At 41.3% G+C, this 22,362-nt stretch overlaps 2 protein-coding genes across 6 annotated transcripts in view; both read right to left on the bottom strand.

Annotated features, from left to right (window-relative positions):
• Window positions 1–12,382, bottom strand: part of hspg2 (heparan sulfate proteoglycan 2) — a 123,107-nt gene extending 110,725 nt beyond the window's left edge. For all 5 annotated transcript variants that reach the window (XM_083894777.1, XM_083894780.1, XM_083894779.1 and 2 more), the window contains exon 1: window positions 11,964–12,382. In XM_083894777.1, the coding sequence (XP_083750903.1) occupies window positions 11,964–12,026 (63 nt within the window). In that variant the 5' untranslated portion in view covers window positions 12,027–12,382. The remainder of the gene's footprint in view (window positions 1–11,963) is intronic.
• Window positions 12,383–18,824: 6,442 nt separating this feature from the next.
• Window positions 18,825–22,315, bottom strand: agmat (agmatinase (putative)). Its single transcript, XM_083895238.1, has 7 exons — window positions 22,032–22,315; window positions 21,050–21,252; window positions 20,913–20,961; window positions 20,571–20,766; window positions 19,767–19,946; window positions 19,375–19,459; window positions 18,825–19,273 (listed from the first exon to the last, which is right to left on the bottom strand). Exons 1-7 carry the CDS (start codon window positions 22,295–22,297, stop codon window positions 19,200–19,202), a joined length of 1,053 nt encoding a protein of 350 aa, XP_083751364.1. The 5' UTR covers window positions 22,298–22,315; the 3' UTR covers window positions 18,825–19,199.
• Window positions 22,316–22,362: the final 47 nt, after the last annotated feature.

Raw genomic sequence — 22,362 nt, 5'->3', positions numbered from 1 at the left:
AGGCCGAAAAATGTCCAAAGTTTGGGACCATTTCCTGCTTAAACATGAAGCCAACAAGGTGCAGTGTAGAGTTTAGATTCTCTGGGCCCTTGATCGAGCATTTGCGTTATTTCTCCCTCGTCGCGTTCGCGTGGCATGTTTTAGCACGTCGTATTGTGCGAAGGTGTAAAAACCTGCGGCCACGAACGCATCATTTAAAAACCAGGAAGTGTACCGTCGTTAGCAACATATGCGTTCATGGAAGCGGATCTCAGCGGTAAATTAAACCGTGGCAGCAGGTACAACAAGCTCCTGCTGTGGGGAGGACGTGAACGTACGTGTACATTTACGGCTCACGTATTTAAAAAAAAAAAAAAAAAATGTCGGGTTTAAATCGGGTTCAGGGTCAGGCTTGATTTTTTGGGCCCGATCTAAGCTCTAATGCAGTGTTAACCGCTACTCAATGATTCAGCATCTGAGCCGAAAGCATCCAGTTGCTAACACGTCCGGCACATGCTAACGTAAACATTGACGTTAGCTGATTTAATGTAGCTTACTAGGGCTGCAGCCATCTAATCTTTTTGTAAATCGAGTATTCTACTGATTATTCATTGATTCATCGAAAAATAATTGGTTGAATACTCGACTACAAAAAGATTCGATAGCCGCAGCCCTAATGCTAAGCTACTTCAGTCAGCATGGTGCTCCGAGCGTCTTTGTGTTTCTTTGTATTTAGTTGGTGGTACGCTGCATGAACACAGATATCATCTGAAATACTTCACCTGGCTTCTTCCGAAAGGCTGCGAGAGAAGTACATTTGAAAATGATCAGAAGGCTGAACGGCAATGATTGCGGAAAAGCTTTGATTTTAATCTCGGGAAGCATTCAGCCACAAACGGCGCCCACATTCCAACTCTTATCAATGCCCTGGTTTTTTATTTCTACAGGTTGGTCTCAAACAAAACCACTGTTTTAAGAGTGTTGCTCTTAAAACACCCGACACAAACGACACACGTGTTGGGAGCAAAGGGTGTTGTGAAATACCATGTCAACTGAAAAGACTCATCCAGTGTTTGGAGTGGAAAAAAATAAATGCAAAGGTCGTGCGGTGGTCTAGGAACGCACATCCCTGGGCTCGGAACAGTTTAATCATAGCCTAGCAATTGTGGAAAGGCCTGAAAAGCTTTGGATTACTCTGCTCACAGAGGAAGAGCGTGTTTTCTCTGCCTTTCTGAAACCAAAAACACAAGCACAAACAAGTAAAGAAAGGAAATAAGAAAGGAATAACCACAGTCTGCCCAAACAGAAGCTGCCATTGCCTTTTATTCAGGCTCACTAGTTTTATATCAGAAGTAAAATAACCTAGTGTTGCTTCAAAGCTCATGCAGCACAGCATTATCTAACCACATTAGATGATAGGGTTCAAGGTCACAACACTCCATTGTTAAGTATTTCACTAAAGCCTGTAGATAGATCCTACATCTATGTTCCGATTGGAACGGTTCAGTTTGGAACAGAACGGTGAGTATTCTTTTGCACTTCCATTAGGAATAATACCACAATAACCTCAATAAACCAGCCCCAACCTTTCCATTTTTTGGCACACTTTCCTTGGAGTACCAGAGGTAAAATGGTACGGTCCGCCTACCAAAGTAAAGGAATACTATTCTCAGTCGAACACAGGGCTTTACCATTCCAAACCAAGCCATATGATACAGAAAATAACCAAACCACGATGAAAGCACGGCATTAAAGTTGTGATATTTACACTTCAGAATCTAAGCTGGTTAAGTTTGCATTAAAATTCAACCGTGGAGTGTGTTATATCTGGGTGAGAAAAAAAAAGTCAGTTAGTCTTACAACCAATTTCTTCCTTCTGTGTTATTATTTTAAATGATCAAATACAAACAATAGTTAAAGCAGGCAATATGTTAAATGATGTACTTACTGTTGTTTCACAAAATGGTCAGTCTTATTCCAATATTATTGTTATATGCAGTAACGAAACAAGGCAAGTCTGAGCCAGTTCCAATCGTATCTTCCATCCATTATCTACCGCTTTATCCTCCACCAGGAGGGTCGCCTATCTCACGCTGACATAGGGGGATAGGCGGGGTACACACTGGACAGTACGCCAAGGCTGCAGGGCCACACATAGGGACTAACAACCATTCACTCACACTCTCACACCTACGGTCAATTTAGAGTGACCGATTCACCTGATCCCCATATTGCATGTTTTTAGACTGCGGGGGGAAGCCTGAGAAACTCATCCAAACCGGAGAAGACCCACGCAGACACGGGGAGAACATGCAAACTCCATGTAGAAAGGCCCTGGTTCCAACCAGGGATCAAACCCGGGTCTTCTTGCTGCAAAGGCAAGAGCGCTAACCACTTACTAACCATCATATCTTAAAGGTGACATAGAGTGGTCCTGTTGCACATATATGTTAGTTATGGAGGTCTACTTACATATATTAACTTGTTTTTATGGTCAAAAACCTCCTAGTTGCTGTAAACGAGCCGATAGAAATCCTCTTTTCTGACAGTGTTTTTCTGCTGCGAGATTTCAGAGTGAACTTTCACCCCCAGAAGACAGAGTCTTGTGATTGGCCAGTACTATCCAGCACATCCGTTCTCAGAAGCGCAGCGCCCCCCTCTGGAACGGTGGATGCACTGCTCCTCATTATCAAAACATTGTTTTAACAGTGTTTAAAAATAGCTTCTTCACGACTCCCCGCCGCAGTCCCTTTTATGACTTTAAACCGGAGTCAGACCCAGAGTCAGAAGACACTGTTGCTCGTGAAACACCTCCACAACGGACGTTATTCTTCTTCTGCGGTTCAATGTACGCAACCGGATGTGCCTGGACTACCGCCCGGAGCAGGAGGATCGGTTGTTCAGGAGAACCGCTGCTTACGTAACTATTACGGGATTTTCAGTGATCTCGTTGAGCCCCGAGATTACAATAAAACACAACGTTCTCATCAATGGCTGAACTGTTTGTTTCGAACCATCAGGGCTTCATAAACAAGGTAATAACGCAGATACACGCCAAAAAAACAGCGTTAATAGGAACTTCCGGTCTAGTTCCGCTTTAACAAAATAAAATAATAAAACACTGTCATATATATTTAGACTTTTTGAAATAAACAGTTCAGATGTTTTACTGTGTCACTTGTCTTACAGAGACCAGGCTGAAGTCTTCTGAGATTTGCCGCAAGTACTTTATTTATTCTACATGAAATACAGCGTGAGAATGAAGGTGTGCGAGTCTTATTTCCATTACAACACAGTCCGGCTCATGGCGCGACGGAACATGCATCTTCAAAAAAGGATGGAAAACCTGGATGGAAAATATTTCACACCGAGCAGTTTTGACTCGGTGATGGAAATCCAAATATCACATTCACGCTGTGATGTGAGAGGAAAATAAAAACAACAAGGGCTTATACTTTGGTATAATTAGGTCCAAGGGAATTCATTCATCTTTTAGTTATAGTGTGCTGCTTGCCAAGTTATAAAAAAAAAAAAACCTGTTACTGCACTTGATCACACTGGGCAAGAAATAAAAAGCTGTTTGTCTTCACTAAAGACTGGTATAAAAGAGCTGTAATATCTGTAATATAGTTCTAAATGTATATGTGGTTTGTGAAGAACAACAAATACGGTGGTGAGGAAATGTAGAGCAGGACATTTAAACTGTGCATAGGAAAGCCTGAATAAACGTCGTTTTACGGCCAGGGCACTATCCACTTGTCCAGTCGACTATTTCATTTCCCCCCAACAGGATGGCGACTCAACAAGGACAAACGTTTTCAGACCATCGCGAGCCCCCGCACAGGGAACAATAGACCGCTGGCAACCTTCTCGACCACAAATACATCAGCTTTCAGAGGGCTCAGTAGACACCGCACGTCATCGTGGAGCAAATCACTTTACAACGTTGCGACAGCAGCAGCTTTGCAGGTGGGTAGAAATTCAACAACTACGGTTTAAATACTATTACTATATTTTTGAGGGACTACTTTCTCAGCAGCAGCGGAATTTTACTCTGCTCTGGTTAGTTGTGAAGTAACCACAACCCTGCGAACAAACTATTATAGAACCGGTAACTTATAAGTGCTAGGTGATATCAGACGCGCTGCTGCTGCCGAGACATAAATCCTTCAAATTGCAAGGTTGGTTTTATTTCAAACATTCTATCCACACAGATATGTACATCGATAATCTGCCGTTACAATCGATTTGCCTCGGGTGCACTGTGGAGTCAGTATGAGTGTTTCTAATGCCATGCTAACTTGTATCATTGACTTGCGCTAGCCATAGCACCAGCGAACTCAGCAAGTAGAAGAACTGAATGAAATTTCTCGAAAACGAGTTGGAAAATAGGTCTTATGTCCAAAATTCCCAAACTATCCCTTTAATTGACACATTTAAAGATGCAATCCTGTGAAGATGAGTCCTAACTGATGAGAGCAGACTTTTACACATTATGAATATGGTAATGTTATTACATTAAGGAAAGAGATCATTTGATTTTTTTAATGAGGCCAAGTTTTCCAGTTTTCATTCAGCTCTAGTTTATCAGCACTGTTGTATAAACAAGCAAAACTGTTCATTTGTGAAATCACTGGCTAATTAGGCTCCTGGAGAGAAGCCGTCTGCAAACAACCTCTTGAATTCAAGAAACGTGAGCAAAAAAAAAAAAAGTGGAAGCCACCGTGTTTACCTTTTCGCTGACCTATTACACCCTCAAAGCCTGCAGAAATCCCACTTGACATGCTCCACCTGTGAACACTGAAGGCCGTAACAGACCACTTAGCTGATTTTGCATAGTCTTGAGGTTACAGTAATGTCCCGCAATGATGGAAGGCTTCGACGCGTACTAAGTAATAAGATGTGGAGAGAGTGAGCTGCTAGTCTGTGCTCAGGGACTGAGGAAATAAAAGCAGCCTCAGAGTGGGACTTTTCGTGTTGTTGTAAACACTTGATTTTAAAAGACAATGGAGACAGAAGACTGATCACATTCCTTCAGCAAACTTAAGTACCCAGACAAAAAAAAAGGGGGGGATTCGACCCACAATACACAGAAACATCTTTTGTGAAAAGGCCAGGAACCCCCCCCCCCATTAGAGTGGCTGTATAATTTGGGAGGATCCATACAAGACAATACAACAGCTCCCTTAAGCAGAACGTAGAATGCCTGTGTGACTTCACATCAGTGCTGCTAGCAAAGACAAAGGCCGATTGAATGGGGCAACAAAGTATAGAGCACCTTCAATGGGAAAAGTCCAATACAGTTAACTTAGCATTTCAATGAATCTTTAATAAGCTTGGACTCAACCGGGCAAAAAGCCCAGCAATACAATGTGAAAAGATGTGAAAAGTGCTTAAGATCAGACACTGTAGCAGTCCATCACAGTCTTTTATTCTTTTTTGTCAAGTCGGGTGACGCGTGTTTGATTTAAAGCGCACTACTTCCAGAGGAGCAAAGTGACCACATAAAGTCGTCTGCAACCTGCTCATCACCTATTTTTTTTTTTTTTTTTTTTTACGGAAATACTACAGGAACTACAAAGAGCATGGAGGTTTGCTCCGTCCTGACCAGATATGTGTGATTTGCAACATCTCAATTAGCCTCCGACCGTTAACCGTTTTTATTGTTTATGGTGGAAACGGTTGTTTCCTCAAGACTTGGTTTGACCTCGCCATGAACTCTTGCTGTGCTGATAACACCTGGAGCTCCATAAAGCAGAAACCAAAGGCCACAGTATAACTTCTCCAACTGCGTAACCACGGAGACCCCCCCGAGCCTTCGTAGTTCTCCGTCGTGGTGCCGGATATACGCAGTGCAATTTTCCGCCCGATCAGTAGGGGTCGCTACGCGATGGCGTCCGAGAGAGAAAGACTGACTGTTGTTGCAGCTGAATAGCATTGAAACGGTGGCCGTTTCTCACCTGAAATAAATATTTTCTGTGTCCCCGGAACGCAGTTTTAAGATCATTTGAGGCGAGAAATTGGCCATTTAGAGTTTAAACATGTGGTTTGTGTATTAAGATATAACGCATTTATAGTTTGGCAGCGACGTCGTCGGCGGTGATCAGCTCCGCCTCTGTGGACGCTCGGTTTGCGCGCAGTGGCCGGCGCAGAGCAGCGTTATCTCGGCCTGTCCTGAGGACCAATCGCAGCCGTCTCCGTTGTCTCTTGACAGAGTGACGGACACACAGACTACTCATTGTAGTATACATTGGGCTTAAGAGTGAGATACAACACAAGCAGGGTCTCTTAAAAGCAAAAATAAGTAAATTAGAAGGTTCATAAAAGAGCAAATTAGTCATTTTTATTTGCCAATGTTGGTCCTTCAAACAGTCGGTTTAGTAACAGTATGGGTAACACTTTAGATTAGGGAACACATATTCACCATTAACTAACTGGTTACTAACATGCATATAAGTCGCATACTAGCCCTTTATTAGTAAATATTAAGCACGTATTAACACCATATGTAGGAAAAATCTTAATTCATGTCGTAATAGAGGTAGAATAAGGTGTTAAAACGTGCTTAATGATTACTAATAAAGGGCTAGTATGCGACTTATATAGTAAGCACCTAGTTAAAGGTGAATATGTGTTCCCTGATCTAAAGTGTTAGTCAGTATGTTTATATAAAAAAATGTAAATACCAGACTTTAAATATACACGTAAACATCATAGTCCACTTAAAATTGTACTGAACTGAATTTCTCATAGTCGGACTAATACATCCACATAATTAAACCTTCAATCAGACCAAACTTGAACTAAAGCTGGCCTGTGTGCTCTGTGCATGCAACACAGTTCCCACCCCTCAGCTAAAACCTGGAAATAATACGAGAAGCCAGTCCACAAAAGAACATGACTGTCCTGAGGACGATGCATTCAGTAACGGTGGTTCAAACGAGCGACACTCACAGATGAGAGGCGGGAAATGTGTGAAGAGGTGCTAATGGAAAAGAGTTGGGACTCTTGTTACAATAAGTAAGTACTCGGAGAGAATGTGAGCTCATGTCAGCACACGCAGAAGCGTTGCTGCTGCTGCTGCTGCTGCTGCTGCTGCTGCTGCTGCTGCTGCTGCTGCTGCTGCTGTACCAGCTGAGGTGCAGCTGTGTTTGGAGTTGGCTCTTGTGTTCCGACGCAGATGTGGTGCTGGGCATGAAAGCAGCAATAGCTACAAAGCCATAGTGTATTTAGAGAAGACGTTATTGTGCGTGTGTCAGTGTGTGGCTGCAGATGAGGGTTTGTCAAGGAAATTAATATGTTTTACTGATCTGCGAGGATTTGCTTCATCTCTGTACATGTTAATAAGAGAAAATTGTGTTTTCATAAAGTCCCCGATTTGATTTTATCCTCATGTATCGGATACAAACAGCAAAGAGGAAGATAAAACTAATATTGTAGCTCATGCATATTTAATACATCTAATTTTCCAAAAACCAAGTTAAAAGAATAATCCACGTGGTGTAATGAAGCTGTGAATGCATTACTGTACACTAGGTAACTGCAGCACACAATACTCTACTCTAGACATCACTTGACGACATCTAACCCTGCAGCATCATTCGTATTGCAAAACAATTGCCCTTTAAGTCCGGCACAGGAGGATGTGCCTCTCACAGGCCACAGACCATACTTGGCCCAGCCTGGGGCTCCCTTCCATTCTGAGGGGGGACAAACAGATGTTGCATGTGAAAGGGCTCCAAATAAAGGGTTGCATTACACAATAGTGGGGGGAAAAACCTCAGGAAACTGTACTGTGGGACATCATCTTGGCTGTGACAAAACCAAAGTCCAAAGTCCTCCATCGCTCTGACCACTGTACCGGCCCACGTCACACCTCGCTGCAGAGTCAACAAACGCCGAACACCAATGCGCGTCGGGGAGGAGGCGAGCCGCCTCGCTTCAGCATTGTCCTGTAAGCCAAGACAGCCTCTCCCCTGGGGCTATAATTCAACAAAGCAATGTTTACTGAACCCAGTCTTCAACCAATTATGTGAATGGGTATGGAGGGAGCAGACTTCTCCTCACTGTTCAAACTGTGGAGTGAAGTTGATGTTTGCACGGCTGTGCTTTGCAACTCCCATTGAGTCATCACTGACTCTGAATGGACCCTAAACACAAAGTGGATGGCTGTGCGACAAACTGCGCATACAGACACCGGCCACATCAAAAACTAGAGCTCAAACTATCGCTCCGTTTAATTAAGGACTGGGACGATGAGACTGAAATACACACAAGAAGACTGAGAAGAGTTTATGCAAATGGGACCAGTCTACAGACTATATAGTCACCGGAATCCAGGCCGCCCTGCCCCCAAAACCCAATCCAACCCCCAGTGCAATCAAGGGACACTCGTAACAGTCTATACTGGGAGAGAGCTCCATGCCAATAACTGTCAGTACAGGCGGGTCTGGTGTCACTCACACAAGCAATGGTACGATTAGAAGTAAACACCATCGACGTATCAACCCCACTGTAACAAGAAGGAAGTAGAAGAAGGATGCTTTAAAGCTCACATAGACCCGGAAGTTACAATTGACGCTGTTTTTTTGGTGTGTATCTGCGCCAAAGTCTAAAGTCTTCTCCTGAACAGCAGATCCTCCTGCTCCGGGCGCATCCGGTTGCGTACATAGAACCGTAGAAGACGTAGAACGTCCGCTGTTGAGGTTTCTCACTTGCGACAGTGTCTTCTGATTCTGGGTCCGACTCCGGGTCAAAGGCGTAAAAAAAAGGGACCGCGGCGGGGGGAGTCGTGACGAAGCCGTTTTTAAACATTGTTAAAACAATTTTTTTGATAATGAGTCGCAGTGCATCCACCGTTCCAGAGGGGGGAGCTGCGCTTCTGAGAGCGGACGTGCTAATTACGTCGCTACCAGGTACCTGGCCAATCACAACGCAGTCGGTCTTCTGGGGGGTGAGATTTCAGTCTGAAACAGCGCGGCTGACGAGAGCTTCAGCGAGGAGAGATTTCCATCGGCTGGTTTGCAGCAACTCGGAGGTTTTTGACCATAAAAACCAGTTAATGTATGTAAGTAGACCTCCATAACTAACATATATGTGCGACAGGACCACTCTATGGGAGCTTTAAGAGCAGCAGTATTCATTATTTCAATATTACTGTCGGCGGCTCACAACGGGGGCGCGGGTACTCATTTAATGCATTTTGTGATGGGAGCTCTTTTCCCAACGAGAGTTTATTATTGACTTTGATTGTTTGAGTTGACGCGCATGACCCCGACATTCCAGCAGCGGTAACAGGAGGGAGGTGGGGGGGCGGGCGGGGGGGGCGGTTGGGGCCTGTCTGTAGTAACAACCACTATGTGTACTTAATCGAATCAAGATACAGTGTGTGCCCGTTGTGGTTTCAAGTCATAACGCAAGAAAACAGATGCTCGTCTTCCACATAATTCAATTACGCTGGTATTGTTGGCCTGGACCAAGGCAGTGGTTCAAGGGGAGAGGTCATCTATCTGTTAACTTCCCAGTGTCAGCAAACTAAAGATGATAAGATGATAGACCTTCAGGGATTGGAGAGTTATCATGCATTAATGGTACTGTGACGCCTTTGAGGACGCACACAGTGGGAGTTCGGTGCGCTAAAGCCCAATTTATACTCCTGCGTAAAATGCTCGAAGAGCCTCTGCGTCGTCTCCGACTGCACAAAATATTTTTTAAGTGTCCGTAACTCCGTCAAGGGACAACGGAGACGGCAAGAGCTGCGATTGGTCCTCAGGACAGGCCGAGATAATGCTGCTCTGTGCCGGCTCACAGTGAGCACCGAGCGTCCACAGAGGCGGAGATGATCCCCGCCGATAATGTCACTGCCAAACTATAAATACGTCATATCTTAACACACACAACACGTTTAGACTCTAAATGGCTAATTTCTCGCCTCAAATGATCTTAAAACTGCGTTCCGTGACACAGAAAAGTGAGAAACGGCTACTGTTTCAACAACAACAGTCTTTTTTTCTCTCGACACCATTGCTCACTGTAGCCAGAAGCACAACAACCTTGCGCAGCGACCCCTACTGATCGGGCGGGAAATTGCAGCGCGTATCCGTCACCACGACGCAGAAGTATAAAGGCTCGAGGCGTCTCCGTGGTGACGCAGTCGGATAACGCATACGCAGTCGGAGAAGTATAATGTGGCCTTAACTAAGCGGTACATCACGAAATCCACACAATAAACTTTTGGGGTCATAAAAAAGTTTTGACAGTGTAACTTTTGCGAACGTCAGGCAAACCACTGCTCATATACATTCTATATAGACCATGAGATATGTCCCCCATCATTCAGGAGAGACTTGGCTTTAGATCAAATCAACACAGATCAGTCACAAAATAGGCCGTCTGAACCGTGACAGCTCTCTTTATCGGAGGGCATTAAGGTGAGAGACCAGACGGAATTACTACAGCGGATGAGAGGGGACGGGGGGCTCGAATCCCATAAGCTACGTCACATTCATCCTCTGTATACAATTCATCCCACAGATACGGCAAAGTAAACTTATCTCAGACTCTTTCATTTGGGATTTACACCATGATTCCACTGTGTACTGAAGCTCAAACTAATATTTATTCAGAAACACTTGTAAACACTCGCGGTTCAAGCTTCTCTAATGTTAAAAGATTCCTTTCTTTTCTTTCTTTAAATCACATGTTTTTCTGATTTACAAAACAAAAGAATGGATATGAGATATTTACAGCTCTGCAGTATAGTAAACAATTAAAAGTTGCATAAATGAAACCAGTATTGGGACGATCCCAAAATGGATCGACTTGATGTTCAAATCACCAACTTTTAAATCTGACTGGTTCCAGGTTCTCCAGGACTAACTCACAAATGGAAGACTTGCATGTACAGGCACAAAAGAGTGAAAAGAACCGGATACAAATGCACATTTGCTACGAAATAAAGTTCCATTCCAAATGGCACAAACACGGTATAACTCATGTGTAGCCCCGAGTTTGACCAGGTTTAAAGAGAGGAGGACTGCATGCAGGGAGACTATGAATAGCTTGTTTCTGTGGTCAAACTTAGCCCGCCTTCACTCAACAGGAGGTTCTAGTTTGTCAGATTACTTTTAAAAGCATCGTAACAGCACATGTGCTGCTGAGATACATATGACTGAGTGCACTGGAATCTGTGAATCCTCCACACAGCCCCCCCCCCCCCCCTGCAAGCGAGCAGCCCCTGCACCAGCACACACACACCATACTGTTTATTTACTCACCACAAATAGCAACATCAACACAGATCACATACACATGTGCATTTGTGGAGATTGAATCGACTATGGATCTATGTAGCGTGCATAAGTTAGCAGGAGGTTTGATATTCGTTTTCGAAAGACATCTTCTCAATCAACAAATAGACATTTTACCATTCTGACTGCAGCAGTAGTTGCCAATGGTGGACAGCTACTTACTACAGGTGACGTTTTGTTGATATATGCCATTATTGGGAAACAGTATGAAATTAAATATTTTAAAAAAAAAATCACCAAAAATATATTTCCTCATTCTGATTGCTGTAGTAGTTGCCAATGCAACTGGCGGCTACTTACTACAGGTGAAACAGGGTGGGAATAATTCTGAAAAACACACCAAAGGCTTTTTTTTATATATATTTTAGAAGAATAACATTTATAATAATTAGTTAGTGTTTCACAATAATGACACATATCAACAAAACTTCACCTGTAGTAAGTAGCCGCCTAACATTGGCAACTACTACAGCAATCAGAATGGTAAAAATGTCTACTTGTTGATTGAGAAAATGTTTTATCCAGCAAATATCAAACCTCCTGCCAACTTGTGCACGCTGATCTATGGGGAGGAATGAGTGGCTTGTACCGGCCACTTTTTTGTGGGGCTTGCAAATGAAGGAGGACAAGGGAAAAAAATAAGAAAAAGAAGTAACAAGTGTGGAGGTCACTTACAGTAACCAGCTGGCACGTGAGTATCAAGGACAGGATAAGTCCACCGCAGGTCCGAGTGCCCATTTTTCCACCAACCCAGCACAGGCTGCGAATGCTGGGGGAAGGAAAACAGCCGATGTACCTTCTTCACTCCTGCAGCAGCAGCAGCAGCAGCAGCAGCAGCAGCAGCAGCGGTGTTCACAGCCTGCACCTTTTCAGGCTTTCTTCTCTGTGAAGAACCGCTACTTGGCTCCTCTTTCGTCCCCACAGCACGATCAGACTGAATCAACAGGTTCAATTATTTAAAAAATAAAATAAATAAATAAATAAAAGATCCTTTGAACGCGTTTTTGTTTTTGTTTGTAGCGATTTCCCGGCTCCGCTTCTCCCTCCACCGTGCGCACAGAAACTTGTAGGTTAGTCGGGCTAAATGCAGCTTTGCAAAGTCACAGGGAAGTCCTGTGCAGTGTGTGTGTGTGTGAGAGAGTGTGTGTGTGTGAGAGAGAGAGAGGGAGAGAGAGAGGGAAAAAAATGTAAAAGGCGGAGTGGAATTCAGGGAGTGCTGAAAGCGAAGACAGCTAATCCCAGTGTGGGTACAATACACCACCCTGCAGACCCATGTTAGCTCTATACATGACCACACACTCTGCAGGGCCGGCCCAAGCCTCCATGGGGCCCATGGGGAGTATTGATCATTCACACACACACCTACTATACTAAAGGTATTCTATACTTGTTCTACTCTGTCACGAATACGAATACACTTGTAAATGTGAGAAGTTCTTGTTGACACCAGATTTGCAAACTTATAGAAAAATATTTCAATTAATATTTTGGCAAAATCAGCAACTCCCCCCTACTGGCGACACAGAGAATCAATACATAAAACCAAACGGTTTATAATAAAATATTAAGATATTAAGGTCTGAAAATCTAAAAATGTGCACAATATTGGGGGGGGGGGGTTGATTCAAAATCCACTCCTGTAATACAAAAATTTCAATTTTGTATGTCAAATACACAGCATTAAATACAATAAACGAATAAATATTAAACAAAAACTTAAATACTAATGTAAATCAACAGAGGCACCCATACCAAGGTCATACACATGGTTTATAAATAAAATATAAAGTTAAATAATCACATCTGACAACGATGTAAAAACTGTGAAAAAGCTTTGGTAAGAATGGGGATAAACAACAAACTAAATAAACAACAGCAAACCAAACTTTTAGTTAATTGCTCTTGGGGGCCCTCTAGTGGTCACGGTGCCCTAAGCAGCGGCTTAGTTCGCTTATGCCTTGGGCCGGTCCTGCCCAGCACGTTCCCTTAAGGTTTCCCCCTTGGTTCTCCTGTGTTAAAATAGGTCTGTGCTGCTTTAAGGTGTGCGTTGACCATAAACTACATTTCCCACAATGCATGGCGATTGCGTGACCCGCAAAGTGACGGCATCCCGCCACTAGATCGCGAGTAGTTACCATTATTTTACATTATATTTGGTTCCATTTATTCTGTATGACAGTTACATCTGTCCCTTCGAGGGTAACCTCTTACACAACCTCTATAAAAATGTTCTTCTGGTTCCCAGAACGTTGGATGTTGTTCTTTTTTGTTTACGTGGTAAACGTAAAATGCACTTTCAGGCTGGTTTATTTGTGTGGGCTGCAGTTGAAACATGGAGGCACAAGATGGCGGACTAAAATACAGCGGAACGGGTTGAGATTTCGGCTCAGGGTTATTCAAATCGGCATTGTTCGGTTTGATTCCCGTGTCGGACGCGGGGCTCAACACTCTCTGCCAATCAGTGGCCGACAGTCTGTCGATGTCACATTTAGTTTCGGTTCAGCTCAGGTACTAAAAAAGCACCAGTTATCAGGTACTATCACGAATGGAAAAGCGAGCACAACGAGTAGAGTAGAGTTGAGCCGAGTTAGAACTGTATAGTGGAAAAGCTCTGTAACAGTACGGAAACTAAACATCTTCTAAATAAACAGTTATATAAATAAACCAAGCAAGTATATTCAGTTTCTCCAAATAAACATTCTTATATAGCAACATATATGGAGTATTGAACACGAGCTCTGTTGTTTGCCTTGCAGGTGCAAAAATAATGACGGCATGTCGAACAAAGTCTGTGATCTTTGACATTTTTAATGATGTGATTGAATTTTACATGTTGGCCACCTTCCAATGTGTATTTAATGCACAAGCATGTCTCGAATTAACTTGGTGAAAGAGAGACCCCTTTTTTTTTTTAACAGCAGGAACTTCCGACATAAAATAGTAGGAGAAACACATGTGTTCCTGATGGCATTCATTAGGTTTCCACTCTGGGTTTGGCTGAAGTGGTTTAAGACCTGTGCATAATATTACATAGTCCATGTTCTGATGTCTCATTTTTACAAATGTACATTTTAATCTCATTAATTGTATGCTACATTCTTGTTGTTGAATATTTTTGGGCCTATAAAACATATGAAGTATAGGAAGCTTCTCTTATAATACAATATCCTAACATAAAAAGAAGTCAAATAATGTGTTTCTGTACCACTGAGGATTAAAGTCCATGGTAAAAACAAACAAACAGATAAAACAGCCAGAGTATTTATGTACAGGCTAAAAGTAAACTACATTAGTCAAATATATAGTACAGCAGTCAAGTAAACATACTAATGGTATAGAATTATATTTACTGCTATTTATACTCAAGGAGAGGCTCAAAAGGAGAGGCTTAAATAAATTTTTTAATGAATTACAGGTGATTTTTAATTAAGTAAAGGTTGAGATTTTGAAGGATATTTTAAATAAAATTGCAGACCTGATATTAATATCAACACACAGTATACATGAGCATGAAGCGCCCTCTACTGGCATGAGGGGAGGCATTACACCAGAGGCTGAAATGGCTTCTCTATGGAGTGGATACAAAACGACCAAATCAAGCATCAAGTAAAAAAGAGAGACTAAATTTAATTCAATTCAATTCAATGAGAGCCATGTGCTGAATACAAGACAGAAATACATGGTTAGGATACTTAACAGACCTGAAGTCAGTAGCTTGTGTAAGTGTGTACGTAATGTGAAAGAGATCACACAGCTGTGCCAATTAAAAGCTGAACCCTGAATAGAAATGGAGAGGAGCTGCACTCATTTGCTCACCATAACAGGCTAAAAGGTTAGGTGATAGGAACAGGTTTATTACACTGGTTGGTGTATGGTATATGCTGAAACAATCCAGCATTAGAAGAGTTGTTCTAGATCAGGGGTCTCAAAGTCAAATGACCAGGGGGCCAAGAAAAAACAACAACTGTTCACACAATCACACATATACTTAATACTATTTATGATGCAAAATTAATGTATTAATATCAAAAACAGACATTTATGTTCAATTATATCAATAATAGTAACTGTAACTGTAATTAAAATTAGTACCAGGAGCAATTTTGGCCACTGCCATTCGTGGCTCGGGGCCCTAACGCCCGAATGTTGTATATGATACATTTAATAATGGGATAATAATGACCTTATAATGTCTTATTATTACTGTTATAAAAAACATTGCTAGCAAACATATATTATATTCTATCACCTCAATGGCAGCTGTGCCTCAGCTACACACTGTGTTTAAAAGACGGAGAAGCCATGTTTTCATTATAACATGATATTAAGTGGGGGGGGCCACATGTAATCGATTGGGGGGCCGCCAGTTTGAGACCCCTGTTTTAGATTAAAACAACCCTCAAGCTAGATCATAATTATTGTTAAGTTTTCTGACCTCACATTTGAACTGAGACCAAACAGTGTTGATAAGACAGACTTCCATCCTGAAGCAGATTAGGGTGAAAACACACACTTAAGTGTCCTGCGTGCACCTGCATCATTCTGAATAACATGCAAAACACTTTTTAATGTTGAATGGGAATTTTACTTAATAATTCCATGTGTAATAGCTGTGCAATACAAAAAAAAAAGAAATGTAAAAAAAGAAAAGGGAATTTAAAATAAAATATTTTAGTTTAAAAAACTGCCTTTTGGTGCAAAATGTGATGAATAATACAGAGTCTTGTGAAATTCAAAGTCTGCAAAGACGATAAAATGGAGAAACAGCAATACACAGATTATCAGGCCCCACATATCGGCACATAATAATCATTTAAAAGACAATCAAACAAAAAAAGGTCACACAACAAAATAAGAAACATTGCTGTAGAATTTCAACAACAATCATCTCCTGAATGTTAAATCTTAGTCACAAACTAAACCATCTCCTGAGCAGAAATGTGCTCCAGTGCTGTGTTCAGGCTCATCTAGAAAACAAGACAGGGATCATTTCATTTTCTGCCAGTGAATATAAATATGAGAAGCATCTCACTGACCACAGTGGTGTGATTAAAGGACTCCTCCCTCGTCTACCATCAGCAAAATGACTGGAAAAATTGTGTCCAGCGTGTTCAGTAGGAGTCGAGGAGACTAGACTCAAACCATTATTATAGGCCCAGAAACCAAAGCATCCTTCAACTCACTGTTAAGGGTAATTTGCGTCGCGAACATGAACTAAATCTGCTGTGACTCGACTCACTCACGCTGGTGTTTGGAGTCAAGAGTCTGGTAAAGTACACGCGTGTACTGTGTTTAATAAGCAAATATGTAATACCTGAAACGTCATAATAAAACAGTTGGCTACTGAACTTTTAAGACAGAGATCCACTTTTTTAAGACAACAAACTATTGCAACCCAACAGATGATTTAAATTAGGGGGGGAATCGATTCACATAGGAATCGCGTTTCTAATCATCCACGATTCTGAAACGATTCATAAACTTCAAAAATCAGTTAAAAAAAAAGAAAAAAAGTTTCTACTTTGAAAAACCACACAAAACACCAGTTTGTGTTATTTGTGTATAGTTTATTTTTGTAAATTCTGGGAGAAAAGGGCAGCTAGCCTAAGCTTTTATTTATGCACGTTATTATTTTGTACAGTAAGTACGTTTTTATTTGTTTTGAATGAATAAATGTTAACTTTTTATTATCTTATACAAACTGTATTGTTTTGACGCCATAATTTGCCTTAACACACTATGCATTGTATCAATTTTTGAATTGAGAACCGTATGAATCAAATCGGTAGAATCGAGAATCGATTTTGAATCGAATCCCTAAGAATAGGAATCCAATTGTGAGCCACCCAAAGATTCACATCCCTAATTTAAATCATGGCAAAAGCAACTTTAATAACATCTCTGTTTTACTGACATTTCTGTACATTAATATGATATGATATTTGCTCTCACTTAATGGTCTTGGGCCTAAATACATGTCAGAGCTGCTCATTGATTAGGAAGCGTCCAGAACCCTCAGGTCATCAGGGAGAGGTTTACTCAGCGTCCCCAGGGTCAGAACCAAGCAGGGCGAAGCTGCATTTAGCTTCTATGGTCCTCACCTGTGGAACAAGCTCCCTGAACACCTGAGGCGTGCACAAACTGTCAGCTTGTTTAAATCAGGGTTAAAAAACATTATTGTTTACTGCAGCTTTCTAATATTATCAATTTCAACCACTTTAACTTTCCTTTTTAATGATTTTAAAATAATGATTTTAAATTGTATTTTTTTTTTGCATGATTGTAAGTTGTTAAATGTTTTAAATTGTTGATCTTAAATTGTTTAATGTTTTAAATTGTTTTAATTTCATAATTGATTTTTGAATTTATTCTGCTTAAATTTCAAATGATTTTATATTACACTCATTTCTGCTTGATTTTAAATTGTTTGATGTTTTAAATGGTTTTAATTTCTTTACTTGATTGTGTTTTAATTTCAAATGTATTTCCTGCCTGTAAAGCACTATGAATTGCCTTGTGTAAGAATGGTGCTATACAAATACACTTGCCTTGCCTTAAAGTGGAATTTCACCAAATATTAATTATCTCGTGTCACTCTCAATGACGACCCTGGTTAACATGTGTTCTCTTGCTGGAGAAACGTAAGCAGCTAAACTGCACCAACTCCAGAACGTTAGTAAAAAAAACAAACTAATAGAAAAATAAAACCGAGCTTCGCTTTCAGCTACCAGAATACACCTAGCAACAGCTAAACGAGGCACGGAAACAATTAAGCACAGCTGTGAGTTGCTGCTAACTGCTAACGGCTAAAGCTAACTGCTAAGTCGGTGTGGAGCCGAGATACGTCGGTGAATTTCGGATAAAGAAGAAGAGAGATGTGGGTTTCATGGTTGGAACTGTGGCGTCTTTAAATACTCGTTCGGTATTAAAACACACTTGTGAGAAAAGTAGCTGTAAAAGTGTCCGAGTTGAAGTAAAAGTACAGCAGCGGGACGTACACGAGACAACCGGAAATGACAACACACGCTCACCGTATGACGTCAGCAGCGCGGTGTCTGCCGCTCCTCCTCTTCGTGTGGTTGTGGTAACTTTCTGTATCACCCATATATATAAAAAAACCTATGCTGGGGGAAAAAAAATAAATAATATATATATACAGTGTATATGTAATTATTATTATTTTTTCCCCCAGCATAGGTTTTTATATATACATATATATATATATATATATGTATATATAAATAAAATGTATTTTAGTCAATAAGGTTAAATACGTTTCCTTATCAATTATTCACTGCTGCTGCCCAGTTAAGTTACATTCAAAACTGATATTGAAAAGCCGTAGAAATGATTACTTACTTCTCTGAGTTATCGCTGTTTTCCAAGAGTCAAAAACTGATAAATTCATCGTAATATTGGTAGAATAGAGTATGTCACATCACACAAAAAACAACAATTGTAAAAAAAATTATAATAGATATTAGACAACATCATTTTATATATTTTTTATTTGAGAAAAAAATACATTCCATTAATGTAGTTTTCAATTGATAGTGTATGGTTGTATAAATTCCATTCAGCTGAACTTCAGCAGCTAAAGGTCTGTACATACTCTGCAAGAAGTTCTCATGCATTAACAACTTCAGATTTCTGGCCAATCACACAATAGTTGTCGGACACCACACAAGAAGTTCTGCCCAGACCATGTGTCAAGAACAGGCTGCAAGAACTCCCAAAGAAGTTGTGCATAAAAACCCAAAAAGAACAATGACGTTGTTCTTTTCTCGCAGCCCTGTGAGAGAGAACTACTTCCTACGGAGTACATACAGGCCTTTATTCAGCAGAACGACATTTAAAAAATCAGGTTTCTGTGATTATTATCGCTCTGTGATCTATTGTGGTCTATTCAGATCAGTGATATTTAACATTTGGGAGGACACATAACATTTCAAAGAGGAGGTTGGCACCGGTCAATGCAGTGTTCCCTGTTATCAAAGAAAAAAAAAAAACAAGTATAAATGGTGGCAGACATTGTGTATAAATATATATATATATATTCAGATGAAAAACGAAATGTGTCAAATACCTGTGGTGTCATACGGGGGAGACACCTCCACCAGGTCACAGCCGACAAGGCTCAGACCACGACAGCCTCGGATAATCTCAACTCCCTGAATCACGCCGAGGTGACAAAAATGTGTTAATATTCATACTGTGTACTCGTAAATATATCTCTGTATATATCTGTGGGAAATTGGATGACATTTTCTTTGGATGCCGAATTCAGGAGTTGTATTTGTCACATGCATTGTTACACTCCTGAGTCGCTCTAAGACTGTAAACATACAAGAATATTAAGAAATATGAAGGAAAATGAAAAAAAGGAAATATATATAGATGAAGAAATTCTACTCTACATACATTGTAAGATGTTACAATGAAGAATTGAATAGAAGACTGTTGTTGCTTCACATTTACCTGGATGGGAGTGAGCCCTGCTATCTCTGGCGTGCCTGTTCCCGGCGCAAACCCCGGGTCAAGGGCGTCAATGTCGAAGCTGAGGTACACTGGACCACTGCCCATCTGACCTCTGACCTCAGCCATCAGAGGCGCGAGAGATTTGAACCAACACTCTTCTGCTTGGACCACCCGGAAACCCTGCAATATGCAAATGAGGAATATCTGTTGGAAAGACTGGAATCTTTGCAGCAATAATGAAGGTGACCAATTGAGTCTGTCAGCATAACAAACATACTGGGAAACAAACCAGCACAACCTGTACTTTAGTAGTGAATATAGACCCCCGCCAGGAGGTATGTTTTCGCCGGAGTTTGTTTGTCTGTCCGTCTTCTCTCTTAGCAACATAACTCGAAAAGTTGCGGACGGAAATTTTCAGGAAATGTCCGCAATGGCGACCAGGAACATGTGATTACATTTTGGCTGTGATCCGTACTTGCTATCACTATTTGTATCGCTATTTTGTGAGGGGGCTGAGCTGCCTTGGCCGAGGTCTGCGCTCTCCGAGTGCTTTTCTAGTTTATACATAATGTCATAAAATAAATGAACAGCTAGAACAAGGAAATGCGATAATTACGTAAAACTGAAATGTTATATGTTGTTTTATATGTTATAATAGTGTTTTTATTTACATATCACCTAGCAAATAACGTCCATTGACTCCAAGAGAAGCTGAGCTTCAGTGAAAGCGCTGTTTTTGCCGTATTTGCTACCATTCCTCTGTGAGCGTATGAAGACGAGCTAGAGCAACCCTGAGCAGAATACCTGGGCTCGGCTCCATTCGTATGAATCTGCAGAGTAGCCCGTACCCCGCAGGCCGATCTGGACCACTCTCTTACAGTCCAGAAGCCCTTCCTCCACACAGCGTCTGAAGGGAGTCCCGTGTCCAATCTTCTCCCCCAAGACCACGTCACTGGTGTCAGCATGAGCATCGACGTGGACCAGGCCCACTGGACCGTATCTGGTTAGATATCACAGAACAAAGACAGTGTGAGCTGCAAATGAGTATGAAATGATTCAGTATTTACACGTGTTTTCGAGCCATTTTTTTATGACAAATGATTAGTTTCAGTTAGTGTGTTATTTATTAATCCAAAACCTACTTACTTTTCAGCAATGGCTTGCAGGATTGGATATGCGATTGTGTGGTCGCCACCTGCAGACAATCACAACTCGATCAACATTTCACCCTCAAACTGCTTGAATTTCATTCTCATGAGGCTATTTCTATGATATCGCCTCACCCATGGTCAGAGGGATGCAGCCCGTGGCGACGATCTTTCTGTAGGCCTCCCTGATGCGTTTGCAGGTGTCCTTCAGGTCGTACATGTTCACATTGACGTCCCCGATATCGGCGACCATGAGGGACTCGTATGGCCCCGCCCTGGTGCCACTGTTGTACGACCTCAGCATGGCAGACTCGACTCTGATTTGACGGGGGCCAAACCTGTACGGGAGATATTTTGTGTCATATTTGAATCTGTGAAAATGTATAATATTAAGAGATAAAGTTGTAGTTGTATGATAATAAAGTCGTAATATTACAAGAATAAAATCGTAATTGTATGAGAATAAAGTCGTAATATTACAAGAATAAAGTTGTAATATTAAAAGATAAAGTCGTGATTGTATGATAATAAAGTCGTAATATTACAAGATTAAAGTTGTAATATTACAAGAATAAAGTTGTAATTGTATGAGAATAAAGTCGTAATATTACAAGAATAAAGTTGTAATATTACAGGATAAAGTTGTAATTGTATGAGAATAGTCATAATATTACAAGAATAAAGTTGTAATTGTATGAGAATAAAGTCGTAATATTACAAGAATAAAGTTGTAATATTACAGGATAAAGTTGTAATATTACAAGAATAAAGTCGTAATTTTATGAGAAAAGTCATACTTTTTTCGAGAGTAAAGTCGTAATATTACAAGAATAAAGTCGTAATCGTAACATTAAAAAAGTCAGAATATTACAAGAATAACACATTTAGTTGTATTTTGCGTGAATAAAAATTACCACTTTATTCTCGAAAGATTACGACTTTATTTGCACAATATTGTGACTTTATTCTTCAGTTTGGCCCTAATACACCGTCGCTTTGACTGTACACTCTAACTGTGTGTTATGTGTTTTAATCATGATAACGAAGAGGTGACCACTATTTCACTTGAGCCCCTGACCCCTGAAATGTCTGTGGACGGCACTGCTTTTTACGTCACCTCGCTCCGGGTCGGTTCGAAGTCCCCGTGTCGATCGGGACGCCGACAAACGCGGCGTCAAGCCCCTCCGCCGTCTCCTGGAAAGGCAGTTTGGCCATGGTGGGGATTCCCGACACCCGTGCGACAAACTCGGCGCTGGGTGGAACATTGTAGCGGTTCCCCGAGTACGTCCTGGTGGGGTTTGTTATGCGTAAAGTCCGCAGTGAGGAAAAGTCCGCTGTCGCAGCGCGGACACTGTTCAGGTTTCTGCACAGCGAGAAGAACATGGTTGCTTGTGTGCAAAGTTCATATGTTCAACATGATTGACGACACCAAGCGCAGGCTTGGAAAG

Source organism: Microchirus variegatus, assembly GCF_963457635.1.
Source record: "Microchirus variegatus genome assembly, chromosome: 9".
Lineage (NCBI taxonomy): Eukaryota > Metazoa > Chordata > Actinopteri > Pleuronectiformes > Soleidae > Microchirus > Microchirus variegatus.
This window is presented reverse-complemented; position numbering and strand designations above follow the sequence as displayed.

Bases quoted from the DNA above. Each gene is read 5' to 3' on its own strand.
- agmat (XM_083895238.1), bottom strand. From the start codon at position 22,297: ATGTTCTTCTCGCTGTGCAGAAACCTGAACAGTGTCCGCGCTGCGACA. The intron at 20,962-21,049 runs GTGAGGCGATAT...GATTGTCTGCAG, and splicing joins CTGCATCCCTCTGACCATGG to GTGGCGACCACACAATCGCA. The intron at 19,947-20,570 runs GTATTCTGCTCA...TGCATATTGCAG, and splicing joins ACGAATGGAGCCGAGCCCAG to GGTTTCCGGGTGGTCCAAGC.